Here is a 17,191-nt window from a genome sequence, read left to right as displayed (position 1 = left end):
TTGCTGGGGAGGGGGGCGGGGATTGTTTGTTTTGTTTTTTTCTTTCTTTCGTTTACGCATTCAATAAACATTTCAAAGGTAACTGTGGCGGGGAGGTGGCGCAATCCTTTAGCTCCAGCACTGTGGAGGTAAAGGCAGGCAGATCTCTGTGAGTTCTTGGCCAGAACTCTTGTGAGTTCCAGAATAGCCAGGGCTACACAAAGAAACCCTATGGGAGTGTGGCGGGGGAATTTAGGGAAACAACAAATAAATGAATAGCCGAGGGTGCATTTTGGAAATAACAGTGCACCGTCTTGGGGAGATATTTCCTTTTCCCTGTGGCTGTTTGGTTTGGGAATCTGACAGGATGAAGGTCTCTGTGCTTTCAACAACAACAACAACAACAACGACAACGACAATGATAATAGTGGTAGGCTGAGATGGCTCAGTAGCTGGGGGCATTTGCCAAAATAGGCTTGGTAACTTGAGTTTGCTGCTGGAAACCCATGTAGAGGAAGAAGGAGAGAACTAACTCTACAAAGTTCGCCCTCTGGCGTCCATGTGCGCATTGCGTTATGTCCCACACCATCCACATACACGTAAAATTTAAAAACAGAAATTAGGGGGTGGAGAGATGGCTCAGTGGTGAATCGCAGCACTTATTGCTTTTACAGACCACTGGGGTTTAATTCCCAGCACCCATATGGTGGCTCACAACCACTATAACTTCAGTTTCAGGAGATCTGATCTCCCCGGGCATAGAGTATGTGGTCCACATATAAACATGCAACCCAGCGCCCCCACACAGGGCATGGAATAAGAAAAATGAATGGGGCTGCTGAGATGGCTCAGTGGGTAAGAGCACCCGACTGCTCTTCCGAAGGTTTGGAGTTCAAATCCCAGCAACCACATGGTGGCTCACAACCATCTGTAACAAGATCTGATGCCCTCTTCTGGAGTGTCTGAAGACAGCTACAGTGTACTTACATATAATAAATAAATAAATCTTAAAAAAAACAACAAAAAACAAACTGATGGTTAAGGCGAGCATGGTTTACTCTTTTTTAAAAAAAAAGAAAAATGAATGAATGAAAGAAAGAAAGAGAGAAAAGGAAAATAATAAGAAAGCACTCGTGTGTGTGTGTGTGTGTGTGTGTGTGTGTGTGTGATTCTTTTTGTTTTGGGACAGAGCCTCTCTGTGTAGCCCTGGCTGTCCTGAAACTCCCTATATAGACCAGTGTGATGGATGGTTTGTAAATCCTCGGCCCAGGAAGTGGCACGATTGGAAGAGGTGGCCCTGTTGGAGTAGGCGTAGCCTTGTGGAGTAGGTGTGTCACTGTGGGTGTGGGAAATAAGGCCCTCACCCTAGCTGCCTGGAAGCCAGTATTCTGCTAGCAGCCTTCACTCTCAGCATCTCCTGCACCATGCCTGTCTGGATGCTGCCATGCTCTCTCTCTCTCTCTGTGTGTGTGTGTGTGTGTGTGTGTGTGTGTGTGTATGTATGTGTGTGTGTGAAGCAGAGACAAGTCCAGGGCCAGTCAGTCTAGCCAACTGGTGAGCTCCAGAGTCTGGGAGACCCTGCCTCAGATTAGGGTGGAAAAGCTTAAATAGAGGAAAGACATTTAATGTTGGCCTTTGTCCTATACACACATCACACACACACTACCCCTTCACACATATCCCCCTACCATACACTATACTACACACAAAGTACATGCACCACACACACAAACAGTACACACACACCACACACAGTATACACTCAACACACACCACACACACCATACACACACTACACAACCACACACACATAGTACATACACACATAAAGTACATACACACACCACACACACACAGAAGACAAAGGGGAGACAAAAAGGGGGGCAGACAGGAGGACGAGGAACGGGAGGGCATGGTGGCCTGTGACTGAAATCCCAGTAACCAGGAGACTGAGGCAGGAGGATTATTATCGAGAGTTCTAGTCTAGCCTGGTCTACCAGGCTAGTCAGGGTTACACAGAGAGACCCTGTCTCATTTTTTTATTTTAATTAGGTATTTTCTTCATTTACATTTCCAGTGCTACCCCAAAAGTCCCCCATATCCCCCCCCACTCCCTTACCCCCCTCCCACTTCTTGGCCCTGGCGTTCCCCTGTACTGAGGCAAAAATATGGAACGCTTCATGAATTTGCGTGTCATCCTTGTGCAGGGGCCATGCTAATCTTCTCTGTATCGTTCCAATTTTAGTATATGTGCTGCCAAAGCGAGCACTCTTTTTTTTTTTAAAGATTTATTTATTTATTTTATTTATGAGTTCACTGTTGCTGTCTTCAGACACACCAGAAGAGGGCATCAAATCTCATTACAGATGGTTGTGAGCCACCATGTAGTTGCTGGGAATTGAACTCAGGACCTCTGGAAGGGCAGTCAGTGCTCTTAACCACTGAGCCATCTCTCTAGCCTTGGGAGACCCTGTCTCAAGTAAACAAAACAAACATGGCCACACAGTGTACATACATACTACATACCGGATACACACACACACACACACACACACACACACACACACACACCGCTGTCCCCCCACTAGCCACAGAATGATGCGGCTGGTAAAGGTACTTGCCTCACAAGCCTGGTGGCCAGAGTTGGCTCTCATATAAATGTGGCAGAAGAGAGCTGACCCCACACAGTTGTCCTCTGATCTCCACACACGTGCAGTGGCACATGCGTCCTCAAACATATTGCATATGTACACACAATAATTGGGGTGGGGTGTGAGACAGAGTTCCTCTGTGTAGTTCTGGCTCTGCTGGAATCTGCTCTGAGGTCCAGGCTAGCCTTGAACTCACAGCGATCTGCCTGCCTCTATCTCCAGAGTGCTGAGGTTAAAGGTGTGTGTCACACACAATAATTTTAACAAATAGCCCACAAACCCTCCAGGGTGGAAGGACATTTTCTTGATTCCCTTTTTCTTTCCACTTGAACCTCAGAGGCAAGTGGTCGGGTGATGGGACCTGGTTCCTTGAGGCCACCCACCTCTCCTCACTGGGCCCCTCGGGAGGAATGAGAGCCCCACTCAGTCCTTATGGGGAGAGACCCCAGTCCTCCCTGCTCCCTGATGCTCGCAGTTACAGAGACTCAGTCGCAGCCTGTCACCCGGGCACCTAGTGTTTTTTATTACAGTCCAAATGTTTTCCCGCACTGCGGAGAAAGAGGGAAGGGGAAACTGAGAGAAGGTGGGAACCCGGTTCAGACCCCAGACTCCTCCCCCCACCAGAGCCCAGGGCATCTGCCCTATTGGGCCAAGGAAGACTTCGAGATCCCTGAGGGCCCCAGCAGGGGGGTGGGTGGGGCTGGGTGCCGCAGAAGAGGGCTGGAGGGGGGACCGCCTCATCCCGGTCGTGTTCCAGGGTGAGGGCTTTGGCTGGAACCTACCATCCCAGTTCTGAAAGCCTTGACCAAACCTGCCCCATCAAAGCCTGGTAAGGAGGCCTCCCTCGGGCAGGCTCCGAAGTGCACCGCGTGTTAGTTAGCTTGTGACCGTGAGCTATCATTTGGCCCATAACCCAGACAGCAGCCTGTACCTGTCTCCCAGTAGCCCTTGACCTGTTTGGTCATCTGACTGCCTTGTTTGGGCCCATGCTTTAAAAAAAAAAAATGCCGCTGCTTTCTACCCGTGTTTTTTCTTATCTTCTGGCCTGAATTCCCAGTCTCTCACTTTTGAGACAGATTCTCCTGTACCCCAGGTTGGATTCGAACTCACTATGTAGCCTAAGATGACCTTGAACTTCCGGTCCTCCTGCCTCGACCTCCAGGGTGCTGGGATTACAGGCATGCACTAGCATGCTCGGTTTTATGCTTTGTTTGGGATGGAACCCAGGACTTCACGCATGCTAGGCAAGCATTCTACCAACTGAGATAGGGCCTCAGCTGCTGACCTTTAACTTCCGTGTTAGATACAGATGTGGTATATGCCACCTCTTGTGCTGATGAAGGCCTGGGGGGCGTGGCCTTGATGTGAAGGCGAGGGAGAGAGATGGGCCGAGTGTGAACTTCTCATTCTGCTTGTCATTACCCCAGGAGTTAGGTGGTCCTTCCTTCTCTCTTAGATCTGGCTCACTTTGCCATTTTTAGATCCACCCCGTGGGAGATAAAGAAAGAGGAGGGGAAGGTCCCAGCTTGGCACCTTCCGAGCTGTGTGGGGTGGGGGTGGGGGTGTCCACTGAGCTCAGGTGAGGTGACAGCCAACTCTTGTGGACTCTTGTGCCATACACAGGCAATGGGCCCCAGGCTGGTAAGCTGGCCTCAAGCAGAAGAGGGGTGTGGTGATCTGATCCCTGTGTTCGCAAAGGCTCTTTGTTCCCTGGGCATGGTGGGTGGGCAGGGCGTGGGGATGGGCACACCTCAGGGGCAGGACAGTTTGATTCCTCCTCGTGTCGTGGGTGGTTCACCCACCCTAGAAGACGCTCTTCTGTAGTCCCACTTGCCCACGTGCTGCCCCACCCCCACCCCGGGACCTCTGTAGCAGTATGGGGTTACAGACCCCTCTTTCCCAGGTCTCAGGGCCCCAGCCTCTCCTTGTTCCAGGGCCTTCCAACCCTAGATGGGTCCGTCTGGGCTTAGAAGCCCCCACTCTCAGAGCTGCTCCGGCTGTGGTAGCTAGGACTGCGGCTCCTGGAGGCGCTGCAGGAGCGGCTGCGAGTCCCGTGACTGCGGCTGCTGTAGCTTCCATGGCTGTGGCCAGGGCTGGGGCTCCGGCTGTGGCTCCGGCTTGAGTAGTCGGTGCTCAAGCAGCTGGAGGAAGAGGAGGGGCTGGGCCGGTAGTAGGGGATGGGACGCTTGCGGGCACTGTAGGAGAGAAAAAGAAGATCCTAGTCCACCTAGAGCCGCCAGCTCTGCCCATCCGTGGCCCTCACTCAGGCCTCAGCCCCCACCCAACAGTGGCCAGGGCTTCCTGCCTCAGTTTCCCCTGAGTTTTTACCTCTGGGACAACCCCAATTCCAAATTTCTGTGTCCTTTGTCAAATTCATATTGATTGTTTTGTTTTTCCTTGTCTGCCAAATTCTTTTTATTTATTTATTTTTTAAATTATTTATTTATTATATGTAAGTACACTGTAGCCGTCTTTAGACATTCCAGAAGAGGGAGTCAGATCTTGTTATGGATGGTTGTGAGCCACCATGTGGTTGCTGGGATTTGAACTCAGGACCTTTGGAAGAGCAGTCAATGCTCTTACCCACTGAGCCATCTCGCCAGCCCTGTCTGCCAAGTTCTTTATCGATCTGAGTGTGTGTCAAACATTTTCGGAATAAACGAAGTTTATTGTGTATGTGTGTTTCCGTCTCTCCGTGTGTCATGCTGGGGAGAGAGAAAAGTGCCTCACAAATACGAGGAGTGGTCTAGTCTAGCCGAGGTACACCCTGAACTTCATGAATGAAATTTCCTCTTCCTTTTAATGTTTTTATTTTTAATTATGTGTCGGGGGAGGGGGTATGTGCACATGTGCAGGGGCCATAGAGGCTGGACGTTGTTGGATCCCCTGGAGCTGATCAACATGGAACTTCGATATGTGTCCTGGGACTTGAACTTGGGTCCTCTGGAATGGCAGTAAATGCTCTTAACCTTAGAGCCATCTCTCTAACCCAAAATTTCATTTCATTTTTATTTTCTAAGGAAGGTTTGCTATAGCTCGGGCTGGCTTCAAACACACTGTGTAGCCAAGGCTGGTCCCGAACTCCTGATTCTCTACCTCCTGAGTGCTATAATCACAGGCATGTGCCACTACACTTTTTTTTCCTCCTCTTTTCTTCTTTCTTTCTTTCTTTCTTTCTTTCTTTCTTTCTTTCTTTCTTTCTTTCTTCCTTCCTTCCTTCCTTCCTTCCTTCCTTCCTTCCTTCTTCCCTCCCTCCCTCCCTCCTTCCCTCCCTCGTTCCCTCCCTTCCTCCCTCTCTTCCTTCCTTTTCTTCTTGCTTTATTTTAGATGTCACTATGAAGCTCAGACTCGCCTGTAATGTTCAGTTTTCTTGCCTCAGCTTCTGAGTTCTGGGGTCACAGATGTGTGCCATTATGCCCAGCATGAATGAAACTGATTTCTTTTTTGAGACACAGTTTCATGTATCCTAGGCTAGCCTGGAACCTCCTGTGTAGCCGAGGATATCCTTGAACTTCCTATCCTTCTGCCTTTAATTTCCTAAGTGCTGGGGCTGCAGGTTTATGCCATCAGTCTGTGATGAGGACCCTGTGACAGCCCATGTGTGGAACGCTGGGTTCTATGCATGCTCTACTCGCATTCTCTTAAGTGAGACACAGCCATAGGCCTTTGAATGAAGCTCAGCAATTGCCTCTTCACGTGCAAGTACTAACGACTATGGCCAAGTCCCGTTTCTCTGCCTCCCCCATCCCTTCTCCGAATAGAATATTTAGATTTAGATTTTTATTTTTCTGCTTCTGTTTTGTTTGTCTGTTTTATTTAAGACAGGGTTTCTCTGTGTAGCCTTGGCTGTCCTGGAACTCACTGTAGACCAGGCTGGCCTTGAACTTTGGAGATCCACCTGCCTCTGTCTCCCAAGTGCTGGGATTAAAGGCCTGTGCCACCAGTGCCTGGAGATATATATATACTAGACAAGATTTCCAAGGTTTCTCTGTAGCCCTGGCTGTCTTGGAACTCTGCAGTCTAGGCTGAGAAGATGTAGACTTTTATGGTCACTCAAAGAAAACAAGGAGGAGACCCCTGGCCACTGCTGTCCCTGTTGCAGCTTGTCCCCACCTCCCATCTCCATCCCAACCCTTCACTCAGCTACCTCCCGCTGGCCCGGAGTTAGTTTGAAGGCAGGTGGCTATGATCCAGAGAAAGAAAAGAAAGTGGTTAAGGGGGCTCTAATGCCCCGCAACATGGGTTAATTCTGAGGAAGAAAAACCAGCTGTGCATTAGTAGGAGGAGGAGGAGGCAGCCTGGGACAGAGGGGCTGAGGTGGGCGTCCAACTGGAAGATGTGAAATTCTGCCCATCTTAGGACCCTCAGTGTAGAACTGAATGCATCTGGGATGCTATCTCTAGTGTAGTGGCCTGGCCTTTAGGTCTGAGTAGAAGGCAGCCATATTGCTTTCTTGGAGACTCAGACTATCAAGAATGAATGGGATGGTTCTCCACCTGTGTGGGGTACGACCCCTTTGGGACCTCATATCAGATATTTACATTATGACTCATAGCACTAGCAAAATAGTAGTTATGAAAGAGGAACGAAAATAATTTTTATGGTGGGGGAGGTCACCGCAACATGAGGAACTACAGTTCCTAACTAAAGCGGTGCAGCATCAGGAAGGTTGAGAACCTCTGGACTAAGGACATTTAATTTGAGAAGAGTGTTTTGGAGTTAAAAAGATTCTTACGTATTTCAGCTAATTAGACACATCTGGCCACTGAGGGCCAGAGAGGTACATTCAGTCTCCCTCAGGTGCCTCAGCAGGGCAAAGCTGGGCTCAGAACTCTGCCAATGGCGATCTAGTCATACTGACCTAATCCTGGGCTTCAGGGTAAATTTTGATTTGTTGGCAGTAGGGATTGAATCTAGGGCCTCACATATATTAGGCAGATGCTCTATCTAGGTCCCCAGTTACTGACCATGTGATTCTAGGCAGGGGCTCTACCACTGAGCCACGCCCCAGCCTCTCCTTGGGGGATTCTAGGAAAGGAGCTCTACCACTGAGCCACGCCCCCAGACCCTCCCTGGTGGATTCTAGGCAGGTGCTCTACCACTGAGCCACGCCCCCAGACCCTCCCTAGGGGAATTCTAGGCAAACATTCTATCAATCTTTTTATTTTGAGGCTAGGTCCTGCTAAATTTCTCAGGCTCGCTTTGAATTGCCACTCTCTTCCTCCCCATCCTACCTAGTAGATGGGATGAGAGGCCTGAGCCACCAGTCCCAGCGTTTGGGTGATTTCATCTCCAGACTCAGACCCCTCTATTCCTCTGTCACCTCGGCCACACGCCTCATTCTGCATGGGGTTCCTCAGACAGCTGCCCCAGATACTAGTATGCTCTGCCCCCTCCGCCAATTCCCCGGGGTGTTGGGAGGTTAGTGAGAAAAGGAGACGCAGATGGAGAGCTGACCACCACCAGACTAGCTCACATGAGTATCACTTGGGCTGCCTGTGGAGCCCGGTCCACACAGCCCCCAGGCTGGCCACAGGCCACGCAGCAGGAGGTTCCTTGAGATGAAGGAGAAAAGTTCGTATCATTGAGGGTGTGATAGACACGGGGAGGGAAGAAGGGGCTCCAGATGAATGAATGGAATCTTCCAATCTATGCCTGTGACTGGTCACCCCGAACCACAGACCAGCTCGGATCCATGGCACCTCTTCCCTCCCAAGGTTGTCACTTCTGTCTTTCATGCTCTGGCACCCTCGTTTCTCCCCAATTCTTCGATGACCCCTGAGTCCACTAGTTTCTCTTCGCCCAACCCATCTCTCCTTTAGTTCTCGCCCCCCCCCCACAAGACCCTCCTCTTTCCTCAGTATTAGAATCAGACCACTCGAGAAGGCCCCCAGGCCTGTGAGCCTTGACTTCTTGACATCCCTAGCTACCAATTAGAGTGAGTAGCCCTAGTCTCTTCTCGTCCGAGTCCCCTTTGTACCTGGTGATGCGTCTCGGCTCCATGAAACTGGGCGAGTCCCGGCGCCGCTTTCGGATGGGCGAGTAGCTGCGGGAGCGACGCCGGGTGCGGGCGGCCTCAGCCTCGGCGTGCCTCGCACGGCCTTCGCTGTCCTTGTCCCTGTGGGACCCATCATGGTGAGGGATCCCCGCCATCTGGGTCCTAAGTCCGGGTTCTATGCCATCCGCCCCCTCCCACCACACTATTCCGGTTGGGACACTTACCTGCCAAGAGGTTTCTTGGGCGACGGTGAGAGGCTGGGGCTGCGGGTCCTTTTGTCTGGGGAGCGCGAGTGGGATTTGGAGGGCGAGCGGCTGGAGCTCCAGGAGCCCTGATGGGGACCCGGGCTGCGCGATGAGCTGTTGCCCTCTGGGCCGCCCCGTCGGCCGCGCGTGCCAGGCGATGGCGAGGTGCTAGCCGGGCGTGCGCGCGGGGGGCGCTCCTTTGCCCTAGAGGAGGGAGCGAGGGGAAGGGCTCAGTTGTGTGGGCTGCGGGGTAGGGAGACATAGGTTGTGTGGGTGGCAGTAGAGATCCATGAGCCCACCCCAGAGAAAATGGGACGTCAAAGGACAAATTGGGGATTCCCTGTGGGATTATTAACAAGGGAGGGGGACTTCATTGGAAGTGATGGAGTGACCGGGCTGCACGTGGAATGATGAAGGGGGGGGGGCATATGCGGGGTGACCAATGAGGTCACTGTTTGGGGATGACCAGTGAAGGGGTACTCCTGTGTAGTGTAGGTAGGAGGTCGGCTCACCGTTTCCCGTGTCCGCCGTGACCTCGCTCGGAGCAGGGCTCGGGCCCGGGGCCCGGGGCGCCGCCACCGGAGTCGCTGCTGGAGTGTGCCCCGCTGAGCGAGCGCGACGAGCCCCGAGGCGGCGCGGGCTTTGTACGCCGGCGTCCCCTGCGGCGGGGCGCGTTGGCCGAGGACCGCGATCGTCTCCTCCTCCGTCGCCGACGCCGGCGCCTGGCTGTCCCTCCCGCCGCGCGGCCCCCGCGGCCCTGCGACGACGGCGCGGAGCGGGGACTCTGGCTGTCCTTCCCACGCGCGGGAGGCGTGGGCGCGGCGGCCGCCTTGTCGCAGGCCCGGGGCGAGCTGGGCTTCTGACGGGGAGAGAGGCAGAGAAGGGCACGGAGGGGCGGAGAGGGGGCAAGAGAGGCCGGGAGGGATGCAGAGGGGACCGGAGCAGAAAGGGTGGCAGATGCATGGGATGGACGCGGGAGGGCGGGGAAGAAGCAGAAGAGGGGCGGGGAGGGTGCAAGCCGGATGGAGAGGTTGGAGAGAAAAAGAGGAGGGATCGAAGGGGTGGTGGTGGGGGGACGTGAGAGGGCAGTGGGGTGGGGGGAGAAAAGGAGAGAGGGCTTTCACCGGGCCTAGGCCGCGGGCTGCAGCCCCGGAGCATCGCACACACGGTTCCCGCGCCTGCCCTGCCTCTACCTCTCCTGAGTGTTCACCTTCTGGCCTCAACATAGCAGACCATGCAAGGTTCTCGGCATGCATAACACAAGAGGGACGGAGCGGTGGGAATGGAGGCTGCAGGGGAGGGGGGCTCCAGGATGGGGCACCAGAGGGATTGGCATTGTCCCCGCATGGGGGACAGACGACTTCCCCCCCAGTAGAGAGAAGAGAGAGGTACGACACTGGTAGGTCAAGCCAGGGCCAGCCCACCAGGGCCAGGCTCCCCCCACCAGGGTAAAGGGCATGGGGGGGGGGGTTTGTCACACGGCACACAGATGGGGGAGGGGGCAAGATAACTGAACTCAAAATTCAACCGAAGAAAAGGAGTCAAAACAGAAATAAAAAAGAAAATCAAAATAATAATAATAATAGTAACAGAAACAAAAATACCACAAATGTCATTATATACCCAAATCAAAATGATCTGCTGGGGAACCTGACTTTATTGTTATTATTTTCTTTCGGTTAATATTTGGCTTTGTTTTGGCGACCCTGCCGAGAGCTCAGGGATGTTCAGTAGCTGACCGACTGTCTTTCTGTTTCTCTCTTTTCTTTTTCTTTTTTTTTCATTTCATTTCTTTCTTTTCTTTTTCTTTTCTTTTCTTTTCTTTTTTTTTTTGTTAACGTTCTGATTTTTTTTTTTAAGTCCCTCTTGGTTAACGTCCACTTACCAATAAAGTGGCACTTCCTCCTTTAGTAGGTAAGTTGTGTAAGAAAAGGGAAAAGCGTGGTAGCATAAGTTCATCATTAGAGTCACAAAAATGCAAGAGAGATAGAGAGAGAGAGAGAAAAACGCAACCACCCCCTCTAGGCCCGAGAGGAGGCTGATTCACCTCTAGCGGACCAGCAAATGTCCAGGTCCTTGGGTGTTGGGTGTCAGCCGGTGCCCTTGGCTGACATCTGAAAAGGGCTGTGAATTTGTTTCTTTTCCAAGAGTGAGTTAGGACCAGAAAGGGAACCTGACACCATCCGAGGTCCTGGCTGGGAACTAGGAATGGAGCCTGCCTACTGCCTCAGCACCACGGAGCCCTGGACAAGTCAATATCCCCAATCTAGGCCTCAGTTTCCCCATCCGCACCTCGAGGGTTTGGCTTTTGCTCCCCAATGTCTCTTCCAGGATAAATAGTTGAGGACTCTCTGGTTGTGCCCTTTCCAGCCTCCCCACCCCTCCCTTTACAGAAGGACCCTCCTGACTTTGGTCCCCAGCCTTGCAAGACCAGATGCTACTTACTATTCTTGCCATGATTCCATTTACAAGTCTGTCCCTGACACTTCCACAATCATTACCCAGCAGGTCTGCTGTCTGTAACCTCAGGTTTGCTTGTTTGAGACAGAGTTTCACTATGTAACAATGGCTTCTGCTTCCCAGGGCTGGGATTAAAGGCATGCACAATGATGCCAGTGCGTATTCTTTTATTCTTTCTTTGTTTCTTTTCTCTTTTCTAATTTATTTATTTATTTATTTATTTATTTATTTATTTATTTATTCATTCATTCATTCATTCATTCATCTGCTTATTTATTTATTTATTTATTTATTTATTTATTTTTAAGACAGGGTTTCTCTGTGTAGTCCTGGCTATCCTGGAATTTGCTCTGTAGACCAGGCTGGCCCTGAACTCAAGAGATCCACCTGCCCCTGCCTCCTGAATGCTGAGACTTAAGGTGTGGGCTGCCACCGAGACCACCCAGCTCTTTTCTTTGGCTTGACAGGATCTCAAGATCTATAGGCTGGCCTGGAATCTAGAATCCAATATGCAGCTCAAGATGACCTTGGACTCAGGATCCTACAGATGTCATCTCTGAAGGGCTGGGATTACAAACCCCTTCACTATGCCCAGCTTGCTTTGTTTTTAGACATGGTCTTACTATATAGCCTTGAACTTGAAATCCTTTTGCCTCAGACTCCTGAATGCTGGGATTACAGGCATATGCCGCCATTGTTGGGCGTAATCCCAATTTTTAGCATAAAACAGGACACTGAATCCTTAATGCTATTGGCTGAGGAAGGAAGAATTTGCTTCACTAAGGGCCAATCAGGGAGTTCCAGGCGCCCAAAGGGAGTCTGAGCTGAGTTTGTTCAGGATATCTTGCTATCACTAGGAAGAAAGCATGATTTCCTTGGCCTGACCTTGGATGTTTCTGGCAAAGGGGATGATGTGCCCTGACCTCTCTTCGGGGCTCCATAGAGCCCCACAAAGAGTTAGAGCCAGGATGTGGGCCTCACTGATGGAATGTGCCGCTGGCTTGTGATTGGTTGTGGTTGGCTGAAGAAATCGATGAACACTAACTGGGGAATACACTGTGGGAGTCAATGAGCCATGAAGACTTCTCCCAGGAGAGTGGGTCTTTCTCCCAAAGCAGAGGCAGGCATAGGCGGCCCTCTGGGTATGATCTGGTAGTCACCTGTCCCACTAAGCAATCTTTACTTCTTCATCAGCTTAGGCTATGGGAACTGGAGGCTGATTTTTGTTTTATTTTAGACAAGGTCTCTTGTAGCTGAGGCTGGCCTGGAACTCCCAGTTCTTGATCTAGTTGAACTTCGGATTCTTCTGCCTCCACCATCCAAGTGCTGGGAATTACAGGTATTTTTATGCAGTGGTGTGGCTCAAACTCAGGGCTTCATGCATGCATGCTAGTCAAGAACTCTACTGACTGAGCTACATCCCTGACCCCATTTAAAAAATTTCAGACAGGGTCTCATGTAGCCAAGGCTGGCCTCTGATTCTCCATGTAACCAAAGATAACCTTGAACTCCAGAAAATTCCTGTGTCTGCATTATGTGCCCAGATTAGACTGTGCTCAGCTTGAGGCTGGTTGTTGTAAGGATACTTTCATTCTTAAAAGTCATCTCCAGAAAAACCCTCAGCTTTCTCCCCGACCCCAACAGGCAAATAACATCTTTCAGTCCCTGGTCTGTACCAGGGTTCTCTCAATGAATTTCCTTCTAGGGGGCAAATGAGAATGATGTCTCTAGGTTCTTCCAATGCATCCTATGCCCAGGGTGGTCAGCTTGTCAACTAAACAGAGATACCAGGTAAGAGAGCCTTAGGAACAAATGCATGGGAACTCACAGCCCCGTGTCACCGTGGTCCCCTCCTTTAAGGCTACTCTGGTCAGGGGAGGCAGCAAGGCCAGTGGTGAAGGATTGCATACTGGGATTGGGACCAGATCAGAATCAGAGCTAGAGACCTGACTCAAGGCAAAGAACAGGGTCAGGGAGGAAGATCAAGCCCATGATGTTCCCTGCCAAAGACAAGCAGGAAGCCCCTCCCACCTCTCCCCCCTGTCAGTACTACAGTCTGAACCCAGGGCTTCACGGATGCTAAGCAAGTCGTTCTACCAGTGAGCCACAGTCCTAGCTTCCTCCTCATCACTTTTAACAAGGTTCCATGGAGCTCAGTTAGGACTCACTATATAGCCAAAGTTGACCTTGAACATTTTAAGTCTTGTTTTGTTTTGTTTTTTTAAACTAAAAACGTGGTTGCTTTGCCCCCATAACAGTTGTACCACCATTGCATCGATGGGCACATCTTGCCAGACATTGGACTTCTATTCTTCCTGTCTCTACCTCCATGAGCCATCACGCCTGATTTATGAGATGTTGAGCTTATAACCCAATGCTTCATGCGTCCTAGGCAAACACTGGCAGCTGAGCTAATGATCCCCAGTGCCATGCAGATATATCTTGACTTCCCTTGGCTTGGAGGTGGTGTAGAATATTAGGAACAGAAAGGATCTGGACTGTGTGGCGGAATACCCCTAATATGCTTTTGTCCCCAGCCATTGAGGTCTAAGCCAAGATAGGTGGCTTCCTACCTTCCTACATAGGTCTTGAAGTCACAGCTCCTCATCACTTTCCTGTGATTCCTTTTGAGCCTACTGACCTTGCCCAAGCCCAAGGAGAAGCCCTTGAGGGGAATTAAGTTGATTGTGAGAACTTATGCTAAGTCTCATAGGAGGTGGCCATGCTTCCCCACTGATAAAATGGGGATGAGCAGAATCTTGATGCTGGCCCCCAGCCTGAAAGGATCAGAGCAGGGGTGAAGGCCTGGGGTTGGATGGAGAGGGTCCCCTGCAGCCCAGGATGGCAGAAGATGGAAAGAAGGTGCTGTCAGGGAGTCCCTGGGGAAGGGCAGCCCACTCATCCCTCCAGAAGCTGCTGAGAAAAGGTCACCATGACCCTGCTGGAGGCTGCACCTCCCTCTCTCCATCCTTTCCTTCCTTCTTTTCTTTCTCCCTTCCTTCCTTCCTTCCTCCCTCCCTCCCTCCCTCCCTCCCTCCCTCCCTCCCTTCCTTCCTTCTTTCCTTCCTTCCTTCTCTCTTTTGTGTATATGTTCCTGTGTGTGTGCAGGTGTATATGTATGTGTGTGTATGGGGAGGCCAGCTGTCAATCTTGGGTGTCTTTCTCCAGGGTGCTGTTCTTTTTAAATTTTAATTTTTAGCAGCTATACATTGTAAATTACACTTATTTATTTAGTTGTGTGTGTGTATGTGTGTATATGTGTGTGTATGTGTGTATGTATGTATGTATGTGTGTATGTGTGTATGTGTGTGTATGTGTGTGTGTGTATGTGTGTGTATGTGTGTATGTGTGTGTGTGTGTGTGTGTGTGTGTGTGTGTGTGTGTGTGTGCAGAGGACAACTTGAGGAGCCTGTTTTACTCTTTTTACTTTGTGAGTTCCAGGAATTGAACTGAGGCCACTGGGCTTTGTGGCAAGCACCTTTACCCACTGAGCTGTTTTGAGGACCCAGGATTAGTCAATTAAGCCAGGCTGGCTGACCAGCATGCCCCAGGCATCTTTTTGCCTTTGCCTTCCCAGACCTAGGATTAGAAGCACAAGCCACCATCTTTGGCTTTCTAATGTGGGTTCTGGGGCTTGAACTCAGGTCCTCTTGCTTGCAAAGCAAACACTTCATACATTAAGTTACTCTCTTAGCTCTGCTAGTGACATCTTACCCCCCACACCCCTGTATAAGAAAAATTTGAGGGTCAAGGGCAATAAACAAGGTCAGAGAAAGGAGACAGTGGAAGCAGAGGGGGCAGGAGACAGAGGCAAGGAAACACCTGGAGTGACTTGCCTTTGTGTCCTCTTTGCACCCCAGGACTGCACATGCTTGCCTCTCTCCCACTGTCTCCCCATGTTGAAAACCAGGAAGTCTTGAAAGGGGGGCTCCATGTCCTCCTCAGGCTGAGGCACCTCTCCCTTTCAGACTCCCAGCCCTCATCCCCCTTGGGAAGAGCAACAATGTCATCTCCCTCCCAGGAAGCATCATTCAAGATAGCTAGAGTGTTCTGAGAAGTGAGCTGGCCTGACCCGTCCTGGAATAAACACGGGAGAAGTAGCTAACCCTTCCTTTTCCAAAGCTGAAGATGGAGAGTTAGCAAGACCTCACAGTGGCTCCCGGGAGCTCAAAATTCTGTGGTTATTTTCAGGCAGGACAGGAAGCTGATGGGAGAAGGAGGAGATGGTGGCAACCTAAGGACCCATTTCTGACTGCCATTTTCTACACAGCTAGTTGAGCGCTGGAGTGGCCACCACGAGTTTCATGTGATATAAGTGCTCTTTCTGCCGTGAGTCACTCTGACTATTAGCGATGGCTTCTTCTGGATCATTCTGCCACAAGGCATACCACTGAATTCTCAATTTCAGAAATTCAGCAGAAGAAAGGACACTGGGGACTTGGAGAAGCCCCTGTTCTGGGGTTAAGCTAAGATTTTATACCATTCTGAAAATCACCCCAGCGTCTTGGCCAAGTAGGTTCTTAAGGTCTAGTGCCTGTCCCTGGCCCACTCCAGACCCTCTGAAGTGACTCTGTCATCATATGTAAGTTACAGAGCTATGGCTCTCTGTGGTACTAATGCCTGCTAGTATCTTAGAACCCTGAAGCTTGTACCTCTGAGATCTACTGTGCTACCATAAAAAGGACTTGGTCTAAGTCTAGAGTTCATTCAGCCTGGTATAGTCAGTCCCAAAGGGTGCAACAGGACTTAACTTTGAACTTGACCCTCAAGGTTCTTACATCCCACTCTTCTACTGCTTACTGTCTAGGTGGGCCCTGGAGGACTGGAGCATGTGAGACCAAAGCTCCTAGCTAGAAGCTGGCAAGGGTGAAGGTTAGGGGTTCTGCAACCACCCCGGACAGTAGCAACCAAAGCAGCCCCACTGCAAGCACACAGAACAAGAATAGACATGAAGACTGAATGTTAGACCACATACAAGTACATTCAGCCAACAATGAGAATGAGGGAGAGCGAAGGGAGGCTTGGGGAGAGGATCAAGAGGTGGAGAGGAAGAAGCAGAGACAGCAAAAATGGGAAGGAGGAGAGGATGAGCCCGCAAAGTCATCAGGGCTAGGGATGGGGAGTGAAGGGAACCAAACCACAGACCAGGGGGGACAGTTCAGGTGGCTCAGTTTGGAGAAGGGGGTAAGTGAAAAGTTAGTTAAAGAAAGAAAGAGAGGAAAGAGAAAAACAATCAACTTAAAACAAGTGGAGGGAGGGATGGAGGGAGGGAGGGAGAAAGAGAGAGAGAGAGAGAGAGAGAGAGAGAGAGAGAGAGAGAGAGAGAGAGAGAGAGAGATTCAAATTAAGCAGAGCGGCTGCACATATCTGAGCTGAGAGTCGGAGAGCAAGTGCATAGCCAGGTTGGGGTACCTACCTTCTCAGTGGTCACAGACAGGGATGCAACAATAAAAACAAAAAAGGTCTCTGCACAGGGAAGGCAGGACACCAGTGACTCAAAGTGGCCTCCCCTCTAAGCTAGCAGAGGGGGAAACAGCCTGCCCAGTGGCTTCTGGGTGTCACCCCAGGGATGGAAAGGGCCACTTGTCAGCCACCTCTGTTAGATTCATTATGTATTCATTTCTTTTAAAACCTTTAACCACAGGGTCCAACCTACCCTTTCCTTAATCCTTTATATAACAAACTCCCCAGAGGGCATGCATGCAGCAGCTAAAGAAGGCAGAAAACCACAGGGTGGACAGGGAAGAGACAGGCAGCTTGGAGGAGAGGCCCAAATCTGGAGGAGAGAGATGGAAAGGGGAAAACAGTCACAGAGAGATGGGGCCTAGAGAGAGACAGGAAACAGAAAGGCCAAAGAG

The 17,191-nt window shown here is 50.7% G+C and overlaps 1 protein-coding gene and 1 non-coding gene across 8 annotated transcripts in view; both read right to left on the bottom strand.

The window, feature by feature from the left end:
* Nucleotides 1-2,141: 2,141 nt before the first annotated feature.
* Gm22450 lies at nucleotides 2,142-2,248 on the bottom strand. Its single transcript, XR_003956132.1, has one exon. It is a non-coding gene; the product is annotated as a U6 spliceosomal RNA (small nuclear RNA).
* Nucleotides 2,249-3,131: 883 nt separating this feature from the next.
* Nucleotides 3,132-17,191, bottom strand: part of Srrm3 (serine/arginine repetitive matrix 3) — a 67,914-nt gene continuing 53,854 nt past the window's right edge. For 3 of the 7 annotated variants that reach the window (XM_006504472.2, XM_006504471.1, XM_006504473.4), the window contains 4 exons: nucleotides 9,386-9,732; nucleotides 8,853-9,077; nucleotides 8,611-8,748; nucleotides 3,132-4,825 (listed from right to left, as the gene is read on the bottom strand). In XM_006504472.2, coding sequence (XP_006504535.1) covers nucleotides 4,597-4,825; nucleotides 8,611-8,748; nucleotides 8,853-9,077; nucleotides 9,386-9,732 — 939 coding nt within the window. In that variant the 3' untranslated portion in view covers nucleotides 3,132-4,596. Of the gene's footprint in view, nucleotides 4,826-8,610; nucleotides 8,749-8,852; nucleotides 9,078-9,385; nucleotides 9,733-10,758; nucleotides 10,779-12,673; nucleotides 16,571-17,191 lie in introns of those variants that run through there. The other 4 variants (XM_006504476.4, NM_021403.3, XM_011240902.2 and 1 more) reach the window with 4 other exon arrangements.

The sequence above is a fragment of the Mus musculus genome, chromosome 5 (assembly GCF_000001635.26).
Source record: "Mus musculus strain C57BL/6J chromosome 5, GRCm38.p6 C57BL/6J".
NCBI lineage: Eukaryota > Metazoa > Chordata > Mammalia > Rodentia > Muridae > Mus > Mus musculus.
Note: the sequence above shows the minus strand (reverse complement) of the source record. Positions and strands in the feature narration are given on the sequence as shown.